Source organism: Vicia villosa, unplaced genomic scaffold (assembly GCF_029867415.1).
Source record: "Vicia villosa cultivar HV-30 ecotype Madison, WI unplaced genomic scaffold, Vvil1.0 ctg.000014F_1_1_3, whole genome shotgun sequence".
NCBI classification, from domain to species: domain Eukaryota; kingdom Viridiplantae; phylum Streptophyta; class Magnoliopsida; order Fabales; family Fabaceae; genus Vicia; species Vicia villosa.
The window spans coordinates 1-14,360 of record NW_026704943.1 but is presented as its reverse complement, the minus strand read 5'-3'; the positions used below and the strand labels follow the sequence as shown (position 1 = coordinate 14,360).

The 14,360-nt window shown below is 35.3% G+C and overlaps 2 protein-coding genes across 2 annotated transcripts; one reads left to right on the top strand and one right to left on the bottom strand.

Annotated features, from left to right (window-relative positions):
- Positions 1-5,873: 5,873 nt before the first annotated feature.
- On the top strand, positions 5,874-11,772 carry LOC131621917 (filament-like plant protein 7). The gene is made up of 6 exons (XM_058892976.1): positions 5,874-6,381; positions 6,676-6,795; positions 7,234-7,378; positions 7,475-9,944; positions 10,051-10,129; positions 11,069-11,772. Exons 2-6 carry the CDS (start codon positions 6,700-6,702, stop codon positions 11,564-11,566), a joined length of 3,288 nt encoding a protein of 1,095 aa, XP_058748959.1. The 5' UTR covers positions 5,874-6,381; positions 6,676-6,699; the 3' UTR covers positions 11,567-11,772.
- Positions 11,773-12,118: 346 nt separating this feature from the next.
- LOC131621916 (uncharacterized) lies at positions 12,119-14,163 on the bottom strand. Its single transcript, XM_058892975.1, has 3 exons — positions 13,049-14,163; positions 12,562-12,958; positions 12,119-12,481 (listed from the first exon to the last, which is right to left on the bottom strand). Exons 1-3 carry the CDS (start codon positions 14,161-14,163, stop codon positions 12,119-12,121), a joined length of 1,875 nt encoding a protein of 624 aa, XP_058748958.1.
- Positions 14,164-14,360: the final 197 nt, after the last annotated feature.

Sequence of the window (14,360 nt, the reverse complement as noted above, 5' to 3'; positions counted from 1 at the left end):
GTATAGGAGGTGGGTGGACAGACAATTTCTTCGATGATCTTCATTTTCTGAAGGTTCTTTCCACTTAGAGTCTTTCCACATATTGGTTCTAAATTTTCAACCAAGTTTGCTTATGCTAAGTGAGCAACTAGACCATTTTCAGTCAGAATATTTGAGATCAATCTCGAAAGAGGAATCCAGTTTCTTTGAACCTTAACCTTCCGATTTTCTATGGATTCATTAACATGAGCCCATAAATGATTGAAGAGGATATACGCAATATCAATCTTGATGTCTTTTCCTAGGCAGTAGAGTAGAAATTGTTGATCGGTATTGACATAGTTTGAAGAACTTGTTGCTTTTCTGTGGAAGATACAGCCCAGAAAAATCTTTGCCCAAACTTGGTAATATTCCTTCATCTTTATGAATTTTGGGGAAGATTTTCCGTTTTTAAAGATCTCAGAATAAACTTCTTCCATATCAGGTCTTCCGTCAGCAATTCCAACTACTCCTTCTCCTTTAAGACCTAGTAATTTTCCAATTAAGTTTCCTGTAATAACTATTTGCTTGCCCATAACCATTGATAAAATTGTCTTAGGCATAGTGACTGCATGGATCCAAAATTCTTTAACAAGACGAGGAAAGACTGGTCCGATTAGTCTGTCAAAGAAACTTTCCCAACCTTGAAACCTAACTGCGGGAAATAAATTAATCCCGTTTTCTTTGATGTTAGACAAATCCACCATGTACTCACATATAACTTCTATTTTATTTACAGGGAGTAGCATTGTTCTTTGTGTTTCAATGTATCCTTTGGGAAGAAGGTTGATTTGATGGGATGATGACGCATAAGCCATTGTTGAGCGGTAGTTGAGAGAGACAGAGAAGCGTATAGGGTTTTGAAAAGATGAGAGAGGGAAAGAGAGAACGGACAGTTTCACAGACTATTTATAGAGAACATTCGGACAGTTAAAAAAGAAAAAAAAATTTAAAGAAATAATCATGATACCTTTTTAATGAATTTGACAAACACGAGAAAGGACGAGACTGATGAATAGGTTGGAACAGTCCTCTAGAGTTTTATCACTGTGCCTTGCGCGTGCAAAGTTTCCCAAACTTACCCACGTGTTAATGTTTTGGAGTTAGTGTGACACTGCATGAAAACTTCTGTCCAGTAATCTTCTGAATAGGAGTTCCAAAGTTTCTTAGTACTACTTTGTTCTTTTCTTCTGGAGCCTTAGAAGTTTATTGTTTTATCCTATCAAGGTTTATAAGAACTTCTAAAAGAAACCAGCGAACATTCTTTTCTATTATTTGATTTGGCTTAAGGTGAACACAGAGATAAAGTGTTTTCTTAAGGTTACAACACCTACATGGAGAATTTGACAACTAGAAGAGTAGGTGACAATTAATACTAAACATGCAAGAAAGATTTATGCTCATTATTAATAAACTCATTTATAGTTAGCAGAAAAGCAATCAAGAGAAAGTTTTAGAAAGATCTGACCGTATTTGGAGATAACCGTTCTTCATGTCTTTTATGAGAGAGAGCAATTTCAGAGGTTCTGTCTGTTTTCGCTTTAGTCTTGTTCTTCTGTGTCTCCATTCTTTGAACTGGTTATTTTCTTTCTTCTTTTATCCTGAGAGAGAGAGAGAGAAAGAGTATCTTCTGGTGTAATACTTCTGACTGGTCTTTGATTTAAGAATCTTGAAAGTCTTCTCTTAAGCATATTTCCATTAAGCACACATTCTTATTTCTGATGTCTTGAGCTTCTTGTAAACTTTTGCTGTTGATCCACCAAAACTTCTTATGGTGTGTTGATGATGTGCACAGAGTCTTGAGATCTTGGCCTTGACATCTTCTGATTATACTGAGTGTTGGAATATGAAGTTGAATTTCTACTCAGTGTGGTTTTTCTCCTTCTGGATCTCTCTACACGGTTAAGTGTTTGATCTTGAGATCAATACAGAGCCATGCTCTGATACCAATTGAAGGTGGAGAAAAACACAAGAAAGTGGGGATTGAATTGTGTTCTTTACCAGATTAAATTTCCCTTTCCTTAATTTCTTTTCTTTCTTCTTAGTATCTCATATTCTAGATATGCTTTACAATATTGCGGAAGCATGTTTGGAATGGAGTTGCATAGCCAATGAGATATTCATTATTAACTTCTTTGTATCATCAGAACTTCTGACTTGTCTCAGTACAATTCTGAAGATTTATTCATGAAGGTTCTAAGTTAAAATGAATTTGTGAAGAAAGTAAAAGACACGTTTATTTTTATCCTGGTTCACCTTCTGAATAAGGCTACCTCCAATCCATATTCTTCAGGTGATTTGCCTCTGAACAGAGGTTTTAATCCACTATAACCAAACATGATTACATCTGCACGTTCCTCCGTCGTGACTAACTAACCTGCACAGCCAACTGTTGTGACTAACCCTGCACAAGCTACCCGCGAGTGACTAACTACAATGGGTTGTTCAGTGATCTCCATGAGATATAACATCCATTGACTCCTGGACTTCTGACCTTCACCTGGCCTCCAAGAGATTTCCACAATGGCTTCAACCATTGTATTCTTAAGCATCAGACCTTCACTCGGTTGCTCAAGGCATCCTTACCAAGTTAACTTGGTTTTCACATAATGCTTCTTAATAAGCAGATATTCTAATTACAAACAGTATGACAAGTGATTTGAATAATCATTTGAACTCTTCTTGTCTGCATCTTCTGACTAGATCCCTGCTTCTTGGTGGTAAGTAGAGTAAGAACATTGTCTTGCAGTTTTGAGCGTTTCTTCAAGTTGATCTTCGTCTTCACTTCTTCTGTTAAGCAGATTTAGAGTAACAGCTCTATCTGGAAGTTGCTTCTGGATTTAATATTTAACTTTAACTCTTTCTTGAAGCAGATGTTGATTAACAATTCTTTATTCAAGGTTGCTTCTTGTTTTGATCTTCTCTCCTTTTCTTCAAGCAGATTAAGAATATCAGTTCCTTTTCAGGATTGCTTCTTGCTTTAATCTTCAACTTTCTTCTTTAAGCAGATTAAGAACAACAGTTCTTATTGAGTGTTGCTTCTTTGATTCTTCTTCTTCTTATCTTCTTCATAAGCAGATTAAGAACAACAGTTCTTATTGAGTGTTGCTTCTTTGATTCTTCTTCTTCTTTTGATATTCTTTATAAGCAGATTAAGAACAACAATTCTTATTGAATGTTGCTTCTTTGATTCTTCTTCTTCTTCTTCTTCTTCTTCTTCTTCTGATCTTCTTTATAAGAAGATTAAGAACAACAGTTCTTATTGAGTGTTGCTTCTTTGATTCTTCTTCTTCTGATCTTCTTTATAAGCAGATTAAGAACAACAGTTCTTATTGAGTGTTTCTTCTTTGGTTCGTGAGGAATAATTTGAACAGGAGTCTTCAGGTGGACAATATTTCAATCCTCTTTTATTAAAACTCTTTTTGATTACTACATCTTTCCTGAACCCATGCTTTTCATAAGAGATCTTACTTCTTTTTATAGCTTTGAATTTGTGTTCGTTGTCTTGATCTTTGAAATGTGTAATAAATGCAAGCGTGTTTCCTCTGTGCTTTTGTTTTCTCTAATGGGCTGCATGTAGGTTGCTTTTTCAATCAACCTTGGGAGTTGTTCCTTTTAAAATGTTATAACCGTTTTGCTAATGATGATGTTTGTAACGGTTTTCTTCTTGATTCTGATCCTTTGTATTATATTTTATTTTGCATGCTGAGTTGAAGCTGAAGGTTATCTTCTAATTCAGACATGACTCTGTTGCTATTTACCTTTTGTATGTCATTGCGTTGTAACTTCAGAACTTGTAACTTCAGAACTTCTGATCTTCTACGTGCGTGATCTTCTGAGTTTGCAAGGCTTCTTGTAACTGGTTTGATCATTTCCTTTGAAGCTTCTGGTGTACTTTCTGATTGAGTTGTTGTATGATGTAAAGGATTTTGACACTGTTTCTGCACACTCAATGAAACTATTAGCAATAAAATTCTTACTCACAAAATATATGCTTGTTATCATCAAAACCAGATTCTGAACGTAGATTCTTAATCTTGTTCCAACACGCGGGATTGTTGGAATGATGGTTTAGTTAACGCGTACCCTGCATTCACAACTTATTTCCGAAGAGTCTTGTCTTTGATCTCCCGCATGAAGTTTTGTGTAATATTACATAAGTCCTTTGTATGAATCCTCCCAATTACCGTATACTCGTTCAACAACCTTAGTCCTTGCTATCAATGCTTTCGTATTTGAGAGAGTATAGTTGTATTGATTACCGAGAGATAATATTTCGTGGCATATTATTTGGGAGCTTAGTTTACATGATCCTGCATCAAATTGGTGGTAATGCAAGTGTTAGGTGCATCCATATAACTTATCTCCCAAGAATCACTTCTTTTTCTGTGCGATGCTGCAAGTCAAAATATGCAATGTATATAAATACACAAAATGACGTACCTCTCTGCATCAATGTGATCTACAGTATAATCAACAAAGTGATTTTCCATGTGAAACCTTTTTATAGCTCTCACACAATCTTCTTTTGTACGAAACTTGTCTCCCACTTTTAACGCTCCCTTCAAATGCATATACATATTATAAATTTTTTTTGAGGATGACTCATCTTCATCTAAGTTCAAATTTGTCATGTGCTTAGGCGGACAATACACATGGCTTAAAGGTAATGGTTGTCGCTCATGGTCTATAGAGTCATCGTTCACCATATAGTGTCTCAGATTCTTATTTTTCATCGTCAACAACATCAACTTCAGTTTGATCTTCACCGTCAACAACATCGACTTCATGTGACTGATCTCCCGCATGAAGTTTTATGCAATATGTCTAATGTCCCAATTTAACCGTCTAGCTCGCCCACCCATAACCCAACTAACACAATCAAACTACAACAACATGGACACTAGACTCGATTACGACAGCTGAGAAGATATGATAGCTTTCATGAATAAAACTAATATCCCAGGGACCTCACACCAAACACCCCAAATGAATCCAGGGAGACACCAAACACCTCAAAAGAATCGTGGAAGGCTTCAACGGAGAAAGACAACGTTAGGGTGTGGAATCGATAATCGTTATGATCAAACAAATTGTTAAAATATGTGTACAAAATTTTGCTACATGTAATTCTATTTAGATTCAATAGTATTAGTATTTAATTTTTTATTATTATTTAACAATACACTTAATTATAAAAAAATACACATTGACGCCAAATCAATTGGCGCATGCGTATAACATTTGAACATAAGCACCAATACAACCGAGACACTGGTGGTGCATGCGCCAATGTGTGAGGTGGGTGGGTTCAATTATAAGGACATGATGCCTTTTCTCAGCTGCGAATTTTTTATTTTATTTGAAATTTGGATATTTTGATACTCTTTTGATAAAAAAATAATAATCTATATAGTATATTTAGAAAAACAACAAAATACTTATTGAAAACTAAAAAATAAGATACTTTAAACTTAAATGTACTAGTATTGTGAATGATAGCTCTACTTAAATTGTTAACAAATTAACTCATATTTCAAAAGTCATACTCCCTCTGGCCATAATTATAAGCAAATATTCTCTTTTTAGGTTCATTGAATAATGAATGTATCTGGTCTTTTATGTAGACCAGATACATTCATTACTCAATGAACCTAAAAAGAGAATATTTGCTTATAATTCAGGCCGGAGGGAGTAGGTTCAAATTATCTTCTCTTCTCTTGTGATCATCTCTTGTGCTAAAATAAAAATATTTCAACTCACCTAATTTTTTTAAATTCTGGCAGATATAGTTTATATTTATTTTTAACATAAAGTATTATATTTAGGTCGGAGATAATGGTCTTCTATATAGAAGAGAGAGAGAGGGGGTGACTGTACTATACTATATTAATATCATCACTGGTAATCTGCAACTTTGAGGTGTTACTGAATGCTGATGCTCTCTCCTTACAAGACATTAACCAGAATATTTTTATATTTCCCCTCTTCCTCTTTTCCCGTGTTTTCATTATACAGATCCAATAAAAAGTACTCTCCGAGCCGACACTTTACCATCTCCACCTCTTTTCTCTTTTCGCCCCTCTTTTCACACTTCCTTCTCACCAACACACTCTCCGTCCGTCATTTTCTCTTCACTCACACTCCTCACTTTCCCACCTTTTTACTTCTTTCCCTTTTCCCTCTCTCTCACCAAACACACTCCTTCTTCTTGTTGCTTAGTTCTCCTCACACTCTCATTTTTCGTTGGTAACAGATCAAATCAATCATCATTTTCATTTTCATCTATTAACAACACTTAACCTAAATCATTCTTATTCCTACATTTCTTACTTCATCATGCACAAACTCAACCTCAAATAGGTAAGAACCGCAAGCACTCTCTTTCTGTTTTTCTTTATAATTTATTTATCTATTTTTGATTTCCTTTTCCATCTCAAAATACATTGAATAGCTTGGTGTTTACTGTTTAGTACAATTTTGTTTTCTTGTTTTTAATTTTTATATTTTGTCAGTATTATAACGCTATTATTTTGGGAAACTTTAGATGTTTATATGAAATGAGAAATTTCTATTAATTTATTTTTCTGAAATATTATAGAAATTTTGTTGATGATTTGTTTTTTTAGATTAATATTTTTCTTATGATTATTATAGTTACATTCATCTTGGTATTGTATTATGGATCAAAAACCCTGGCCTTGGAGGAAAAAGTCATCAGAAAAGACAATTACTACTACTGAAAACAACAATCTCAATTCAAAAGAAAATGGAGAGGTAAGTTAGGTAGTTGATTTTCAGCATTAATAATTTTGTTTATATTCTGAATCTCATTTTTAAATAGTTTTCTTATTTTTCAATTGTTTTGGAATCTTGTAAGTTTATATGATAATAGTATGAATGCATTGGATGCTTTTAGTTTTCTGTTTCTTCATTTATTTGTCTTACCTATTTTAGAGTTACTTCATCAATTAATGTCTCACATAATTTTAGTAAGTGTGATTTTATAGAAATATAGAACCCACAAAATTCTTTCCTTTTTCTTTTACTTATTTTTTCTTTGTCCTTGTGTTGGCCTGATGCCAAAGGCTTGAGTCTTGATAGTGTGTTCCTCTCAAGGTTTCAGATTCAAACCCTAATAGGTGCTAACAATTCCTCTGTTGGTATCAGATGTAAATAATTGGTATCCGTAATTTTTTTTTCTTCGTGTTTTAGATACAAGCACTTCTAGCTGGTAAAGAAGAATTGGAGAAAGACTTGAAAGAATTAAATAATCAGCTTGCTTCGGTAATTTCTGACCGGAATGCTAAAGATGAGCTCGTGAAGAAACAAACAAAAATTGCACAAGAAGCGGTAGCAGGTAAATTCGGGCATGTCCCTTGTGTTCGTAGAATCACTTATGAGTGAAATTTTTTGGAGTACTTTGATCAGTCTTTGTTAAAATCTTGCTTTGAAGGTTTGGAAAAAGCAAAAGTCGAAGTGTTGTCTATGAAGCAAGATATGGGTGAAGCTTTGCAGCAGCGATTTGTTTATGAAGAAAGAGTAGCTCATTTGGATGGAGCTCTCAAAGAATGTATGCAGCAGTTACGATATGTTCGAGAAGAACAAGGGCAAAGGATTCACGATGCCGTGATGAAGGTTTCTAAAGAGTTTGAAAAAGAGTGCATGGTTTGGGAGGAGCAGTTATCCGAGACAAATAAAAGGCTGGCGAAAGCTGAGACTGAAAATTCTCATCTTAATAAATCCATTTTCGCAAGAGAAAAGTTGATTGAGGATCTGAAAAGACGATTGTCTCAAGCCGAGGCAGATCATAGTGCACTGATGGTTAGATTAGAGACCACTGAGAAAGATAATGCTTCTCTGAAGTATGAGGTTCGTGTTCTCGAAAAGGAGTTGGAGATCCGAAACGAAGAGAGAGAATTTAGTCGACGGACAGCTGATGTTTCTCACAAACATCACTTAGAAAATGTTACAAAAATTGCCAAGTTAGAATCAGAATGTCAGAGACTACGCGTTCTGGTTCGGAAACGATTACCAGGTCCTGCTTCCCTTGCAAAAATGAGAAATGAAGTTGAAATGTTAGGACGAGATTCAGTTGAAATAAGAAGAAGCAAGTTGAACTCGACTAGTTCAACGGTTGAGTCGTCACTTGACAGTTCTCCTGGGACTCCTAATAGAAGAATCAATACTCTGACGGAGCAGCTATATGCTGTGGAAGACGAAAACAAAGCTTTAAAAGATTCACTAAATAGGAAAATGAATGAGCTCCAATTCTCAAGAGTAATGCTTTCTCGCACAGCTTCCAAACTTTTGCAGCTCGAGTCACATAATGAAGAATCACCGAAAGGTCAAGTAGTTGCAGAGCTGCTTAGAAGTAACCTTATGTCACGTGAAATCTCTTTGGCATCAATGTCTGATATTGGCAGTGATGACAAGGTAAGCTGCGCGGAGTCCTCAGCTTCTGCATTGATTTCAGAATTGGAGCACTTCAGAAACGGAATACAAAAAGAAACAATGTCCTGCAGAAGCGTTGGAACTTCAGAAATGAATCTCATGGATGACTTTGCTGAAATGGAAAAGTTAGCCGTGATCTCTGTTGAAAACCCCTCTGAAATCTCTGGTGCTTCTTTGAAAGAAGTTAATGAGATCAACGGATTTTCAGAAACTGGGAAAATTGAGACTACCTCCGAAGTAGTAGGCAAGGAGATCACTCCAGTGTCTGATCACATTCCAGATTTCTCAACATCAATTCAAAAAACATGCCCCTTTAATGAATTTAAGGATAATATTCCCAGTTGGCTTCAGGATGTAGTAAAAATGGTCCTGGAACAAAATCATGTCACTCAAAAAAGTCCTGATAACATTCTCGAGAATATTAGAGTAGCCTTGAATAATCTAGATCCGCGTATCTTTGATTCGAACGAAGTCTCTGGTCATATGGATGGCTCTGACCCTTCAAATAATTCTCTGGTGGTAGTTGCATCCGGTGATGTAAATTTTACTGACCCGTCATCAATGAAAAGCACAAAACAACACGCCGAGGAAGATTTGGGTAAATCAATAGGAAAGATAATTGAGCTTATTGAAAGAATCAGCTTGCCTGCTGTGGATTGTGATAATTCAGATTCCTTAGGCACAAGTGACGAGAATGTCCCCTCGTTCAAAAATTCAGGAATGCCATCAGGCTACATGGTCCGTGTTTTCCAGTGGAAAACATCTGAACTCAGCAACGTTTTACAGCAATTTCTACATGTGTGTTATGATTTACTGAATGGCAAGGTTGATCATGAAAAATTTGCGAAGGAGCTAACAATAGCTTTGGACTGGATAATGAATCACTGCTTTTCACTTCAAGATGTTTCTAGTATGAGAGATGCCATCAAGAAACAATTTGAATGGGATGAGACAAGAAGCGAAAGTGAAGTGGAATTTGGGATGATAGGTCATTTTGCAGAGGAAGATAAGTTGTATCATCATGCAGAACAGTTTCCGTGTTTTCCTCAAGTAACTACTTCAAATGGTCATGATCTTAAGAGTCGGGAGATGCATTGCGACGAGGAAGAAGAAATTAATAGTATTAAAGGAAAATTGATCAATGCTGAATCTCAAAAGGAAACATTGAAAGGGAGGCTTCAATCAGCTAACGATAAGGTTGAGTCCTTAACGGATCGACTTCGGGAGTCAGATAAAACTAACGACAGCTTGAGATTAGAGTTACAATCCATAAAAGAATCCAATGGAAAACTTGAGGATCAAGTAATAAATCACGAAGTGATGAAATCAAATCTTGATGCACAACATAAAGGGGCTGAATTAAAAGAGAGCGGTCTCAAGGTTTTGGAATTAGAAGTGGAACTGGAAAACAAAAACCAATGTTGTGAAGAATTAGAGACTAGATGTCTTGAATTGCAGCTTCATCTTGAAAGGTACGAACGATCTTAAATATTTATTTCAATGTGACATGTTTTTTATAATTTTTTAACCTTTCATATCTAATTGAGGATTTGTTGCATATCCAATTAATGTTCTCAGCACATCCAAGGAGTGCTCAAACCATGATACAACAACAACAAACCATGATATTAACCAGAAAGACAAGCCATTGCGAACGGTAAATTTATCTTAATATATTCCTTCTTCTCGATGACTCATAGTAAGATTACTAGTTCCTATGTTTTACTATGGAATATTTAATCAAGATGAGGCATGATTCCGTTAAATACAAAGTTACATCTTGAATTTTCAAGATTATTTAGTAAGGAGAGTAGATTGGAAGGAGGGTATTCAAATCACTAGAGATCAAGGGAAATCTAATAAAACTATAACAAAAACTATTATGATCTAGTGATTAATGAGTTGGATGAAGATATGATATATGATAGACATTATGGTGCCGTTTGATCCATGTAGCCGACCGTATTTAGTAGCATAAGACTTCTGTTCTTGTCGGAACATGTTTTGTAAGTTACAAACTAGAGATCCCAAATTGGAGCAGGGTAAGCATTTAACAATATATCATTTGAATAAATCTCTGAAACATAAAAAGTAATGCATATATAGTTACATATTATTGGAAATAAGCACATGCAGACTCAATGCTTCAATATTGCTTGATATTTTGCGCTTCAAACTAATCTGTATAAGAGGCGAATATAAACTTATCCGAAAGTGACCCTAGTAGAACACTTTTGATAAGGTTTGAAAGTTGAACAACAAGCGTTATCCCACTAAGTGAGATCGGCTACATGGATCAACTTCTGCCATAACTTTCTATTCAGGATCATGCTTCTATTCAAATAGACATGTTAGGGGATCAATATATATATATATATATATATATATATATATATATATATATATATATATATATATATATATATATATATATATATATATATATATATATATATATATATATATATATATATATATATATCACACCCAAGTGTATGTTTGACTAGAAATAGATAATTTGAAATGTTGTTTAATTGAATTATGAGTTGACTATTCATATCTCTGTTGTATTGAAGAGTGTTTATCAATCCTACAGGACTTTGAAATAACAGCTGCTTCAGAAAAGTTGGCTGAGTGTCAAGAAACCATCCTTAACCTTGGGAAGCAACTGAGGTCATTGGCTGCACCGAAGGATGCATCTCTTTTTGACAATGTCATTGCGGTGCAACATACGATTACTCCATCCACCACCACGATGACAAAAAAAATGAATCCAAGCCATGCTCCCCCAAAAGTTATGAAAACAAAGAATCGATCTCTGCTTGATCAGATGCTGTCTGAAGACGATTCTAAAGCAAAGGTTTCTAAAGTAAGTGACCGCGACTCCAATCTCGCCACCGTCCCAGATTTTGTAAAGCCTCTGGAGAAGATTTTAGCTTTGAACGAATTTAGAGATGGCAACGACAATGCTGCTGCTAATGATTTGGCTGTTGTACCTACTAAGAAACCAGGAAAAGGAAGTTTGTGGAAAAAGTTATTATGGAAAAAGAAGAAAAGTGCAAACATGAAATCATCCCTTCCATTGAACACGTGAAAGGCTCATTCATAAAATAAACTGTAGTTTTGTTCAATACAGTATTTTCTGAAAGAATGAAATTATATTTCTTTCCTATAGTTTTTTATATTGAAGGGACTTGTATTAGTGTTTTTTGTGTTTGTTTGATCTTTGTATATAAACGTCTTAAAACTAACAACAGAAAGTTCATGTCATCCTAAATATAAGACTATTTTTCAATTCTATTTGATTGTTCCTTTTTATACAAGTTGGTTGAAATCAATATTGTGAAACCCGTAAATCGGATTAGGATCGGGAGAAGGGTAATAGTTCGTAACTCGGATAATCGTAACACGGATCGTAAGATCCTACCAAAATAGATGACCATAGATCGGAAAAGGATCGTAATACAAAACTGTAGGATCGTAACCTCAAACATAAAGATTAAAATTCAAAACTCAAACAATTCAACATGAAATTCAAACAGAAACAAATCACATAACTTGAAACAAAACAAATCAAATAAGTTCAAATAGAAGCAAATAATTCAAACAGAAACAAATAACTTAATCCTAATGTAAAACTACTACTCTAGATATCCATGATATTATTCAATCCTAAATCAGGGAAATCATCCTCCATATGATCTTCATTCTCATCAATTTCATCTTCAGCATGACCAATGTCATTAGGAATCTCTAAATCATCTCCTAGTGCAGCACCAATACCACCATTAGCATTTTCTTCTCCAACTTCAATTGGAGCATCCAAATCCGAATCTGAATTATCTTCAACATTATCCACAACCCATTCATCATCAGAAGCAAGATCATCAATGTCATAATTCTTTCCTTTCCTAGCTTGCTTCTTCTTGTTTAGTCTTGAATTTACCATCACAAAGACCACATCATTCATGGTCTTTTGCTTTAAACGATTCATTTTCTTGGTGTGGACCTAAATATTTATAAAATTAATTAAAACACAATAATTTAAAAAACAAAGTACAAATTAGTTTATAAATTTTGAAATCTTACTCTCTCAAAGGCGTTCCAATTGCGTTCACAGCCGGATGAGCTACATGCCAAGCTCAATATTCGAATAGCAAACCTTTGCAACTCCGGACATGTATCACCATACGATTCCCACCACTGTGCCGGAGTTTTGGTCTTAAGTGCACATGTAGCTAATTCACTACCAAACATTCCAACTTTACTTTTGAATTCCTCCAATTGATCATCAATCTTAATTCTTTCATCCCTGTTTCCCACCATCCTTTTTAAGCACTCATACATTCCCTCCTTAACTTCATAATCAGCCTTAAAAGTAGGACTATAGTGCATCACAGGGTTAAGGTAATAACCAGCAACATGCAATGGCCCGTGCAGCTGTTTATCCCATCTTTTGTCAATGATTTCCCATAAGGGAGTGTAGCTAAGAGAGACAAAAAATAGAAATAATTATTCCATTGAAGTGTATAAATTTCAAAACCAAACAAGTAAGTGAAAAATGAAAGATAATTACCTCCTCTGAACCCCGTTGAAGCCAATTTGTATCTTCTCTTTAGCTTGATCCATTGCTTCATAAATGGATCCCATGACTGGCTTTTCATCAGAGTCTACCATGCGCAGCACACTGATTAAGGGAAATGCACCCCTCAAACAAATGATGATATTTTTCCAAAATCCCTTATCTGTAATATGATTTTCAACAAAAACTCCATCATTCGACTTTGAAAAAGCACTAGATTTCCACTGCTGAGATGTGAACATTCTTATCAATGCTCCCTTATTGTTATTCAAGCATCCTAAGGTCAAATAGGAAGTGGCAAAGCGAGTGGCAGTAGGTCTAATCAAGTCTCCACCTTTAGTAAAATGATGCAATAAAGACATAAGGCCAGTTCTTGAATATATATAAGTTGTAATTCTTTTACCAGTAGAGACTGTCTCCTTGTGGAGGGGTATGTTTTTCTCAAAATCCTCCAGCATCAAGTCGATGCAGTGAGCGGCACAAGGTGTCCAATACAAGTGCTTCCGCTTCTGCATCAACAATTCGTCTGCTGCCTTATAGTTTGATGCATTGTCCGTGACGACTTGAACAACTTTTTCTTCCCCAATCTCATCAACGATCTCATCCATCATATTGAATACTTTATCAACTATCTTGGTGATGTCTGATGCATCAATAGACTTAAGGAAAGTAGTTCCCTTAGGACTATTTACCAAAAAATTAAGTATAGTTCTCCTCCTTCGGTTCGTCCACCCATCTGTCATAATGGTGCATCCTGATTTCTTCCAAACAACTTTATGTTCTTCCAAAATCAGCTTTGTTGCTTCAACCTGTTTGTTCAAATATGTCACCCTTAGCTCATGGTATGATGTTGGCTTAAATCCTATACCATGTCGGGCAATAGAAGCACACATCTTCAGAAATTCTTCACTCTTCACCGCATTGAAAGGAATAACATTGTTGTAAAAGAAAGAAGCAATATACATGCATGCATCTTCCCTCACACTCTTCTTGAAAATGCTATTGATAGTAGTTTGATTGTTCTTTCTCTTAAAAAGATTGGCTGCACCATCAGCATCTGCAAATATTTTTTCTTTTTCCGGTTTCATCCGCCGATTCAACAATGACATTAATTTGTTCCTCAAACTCTGCAGTTTGTGTTTTCTTAACAAGTTTTTGTTGCAAGGATGCAACAACATCCCACATCTGAACCTTAACTTCAATTGGAACGCATAAGCAGGCTACAACATCCTTTTGTGTTCCAGCCAAATGGTGCTTCAAACCGTAAACACCTCCAGAGACGATCTTCTCACAATATTTGCATTTG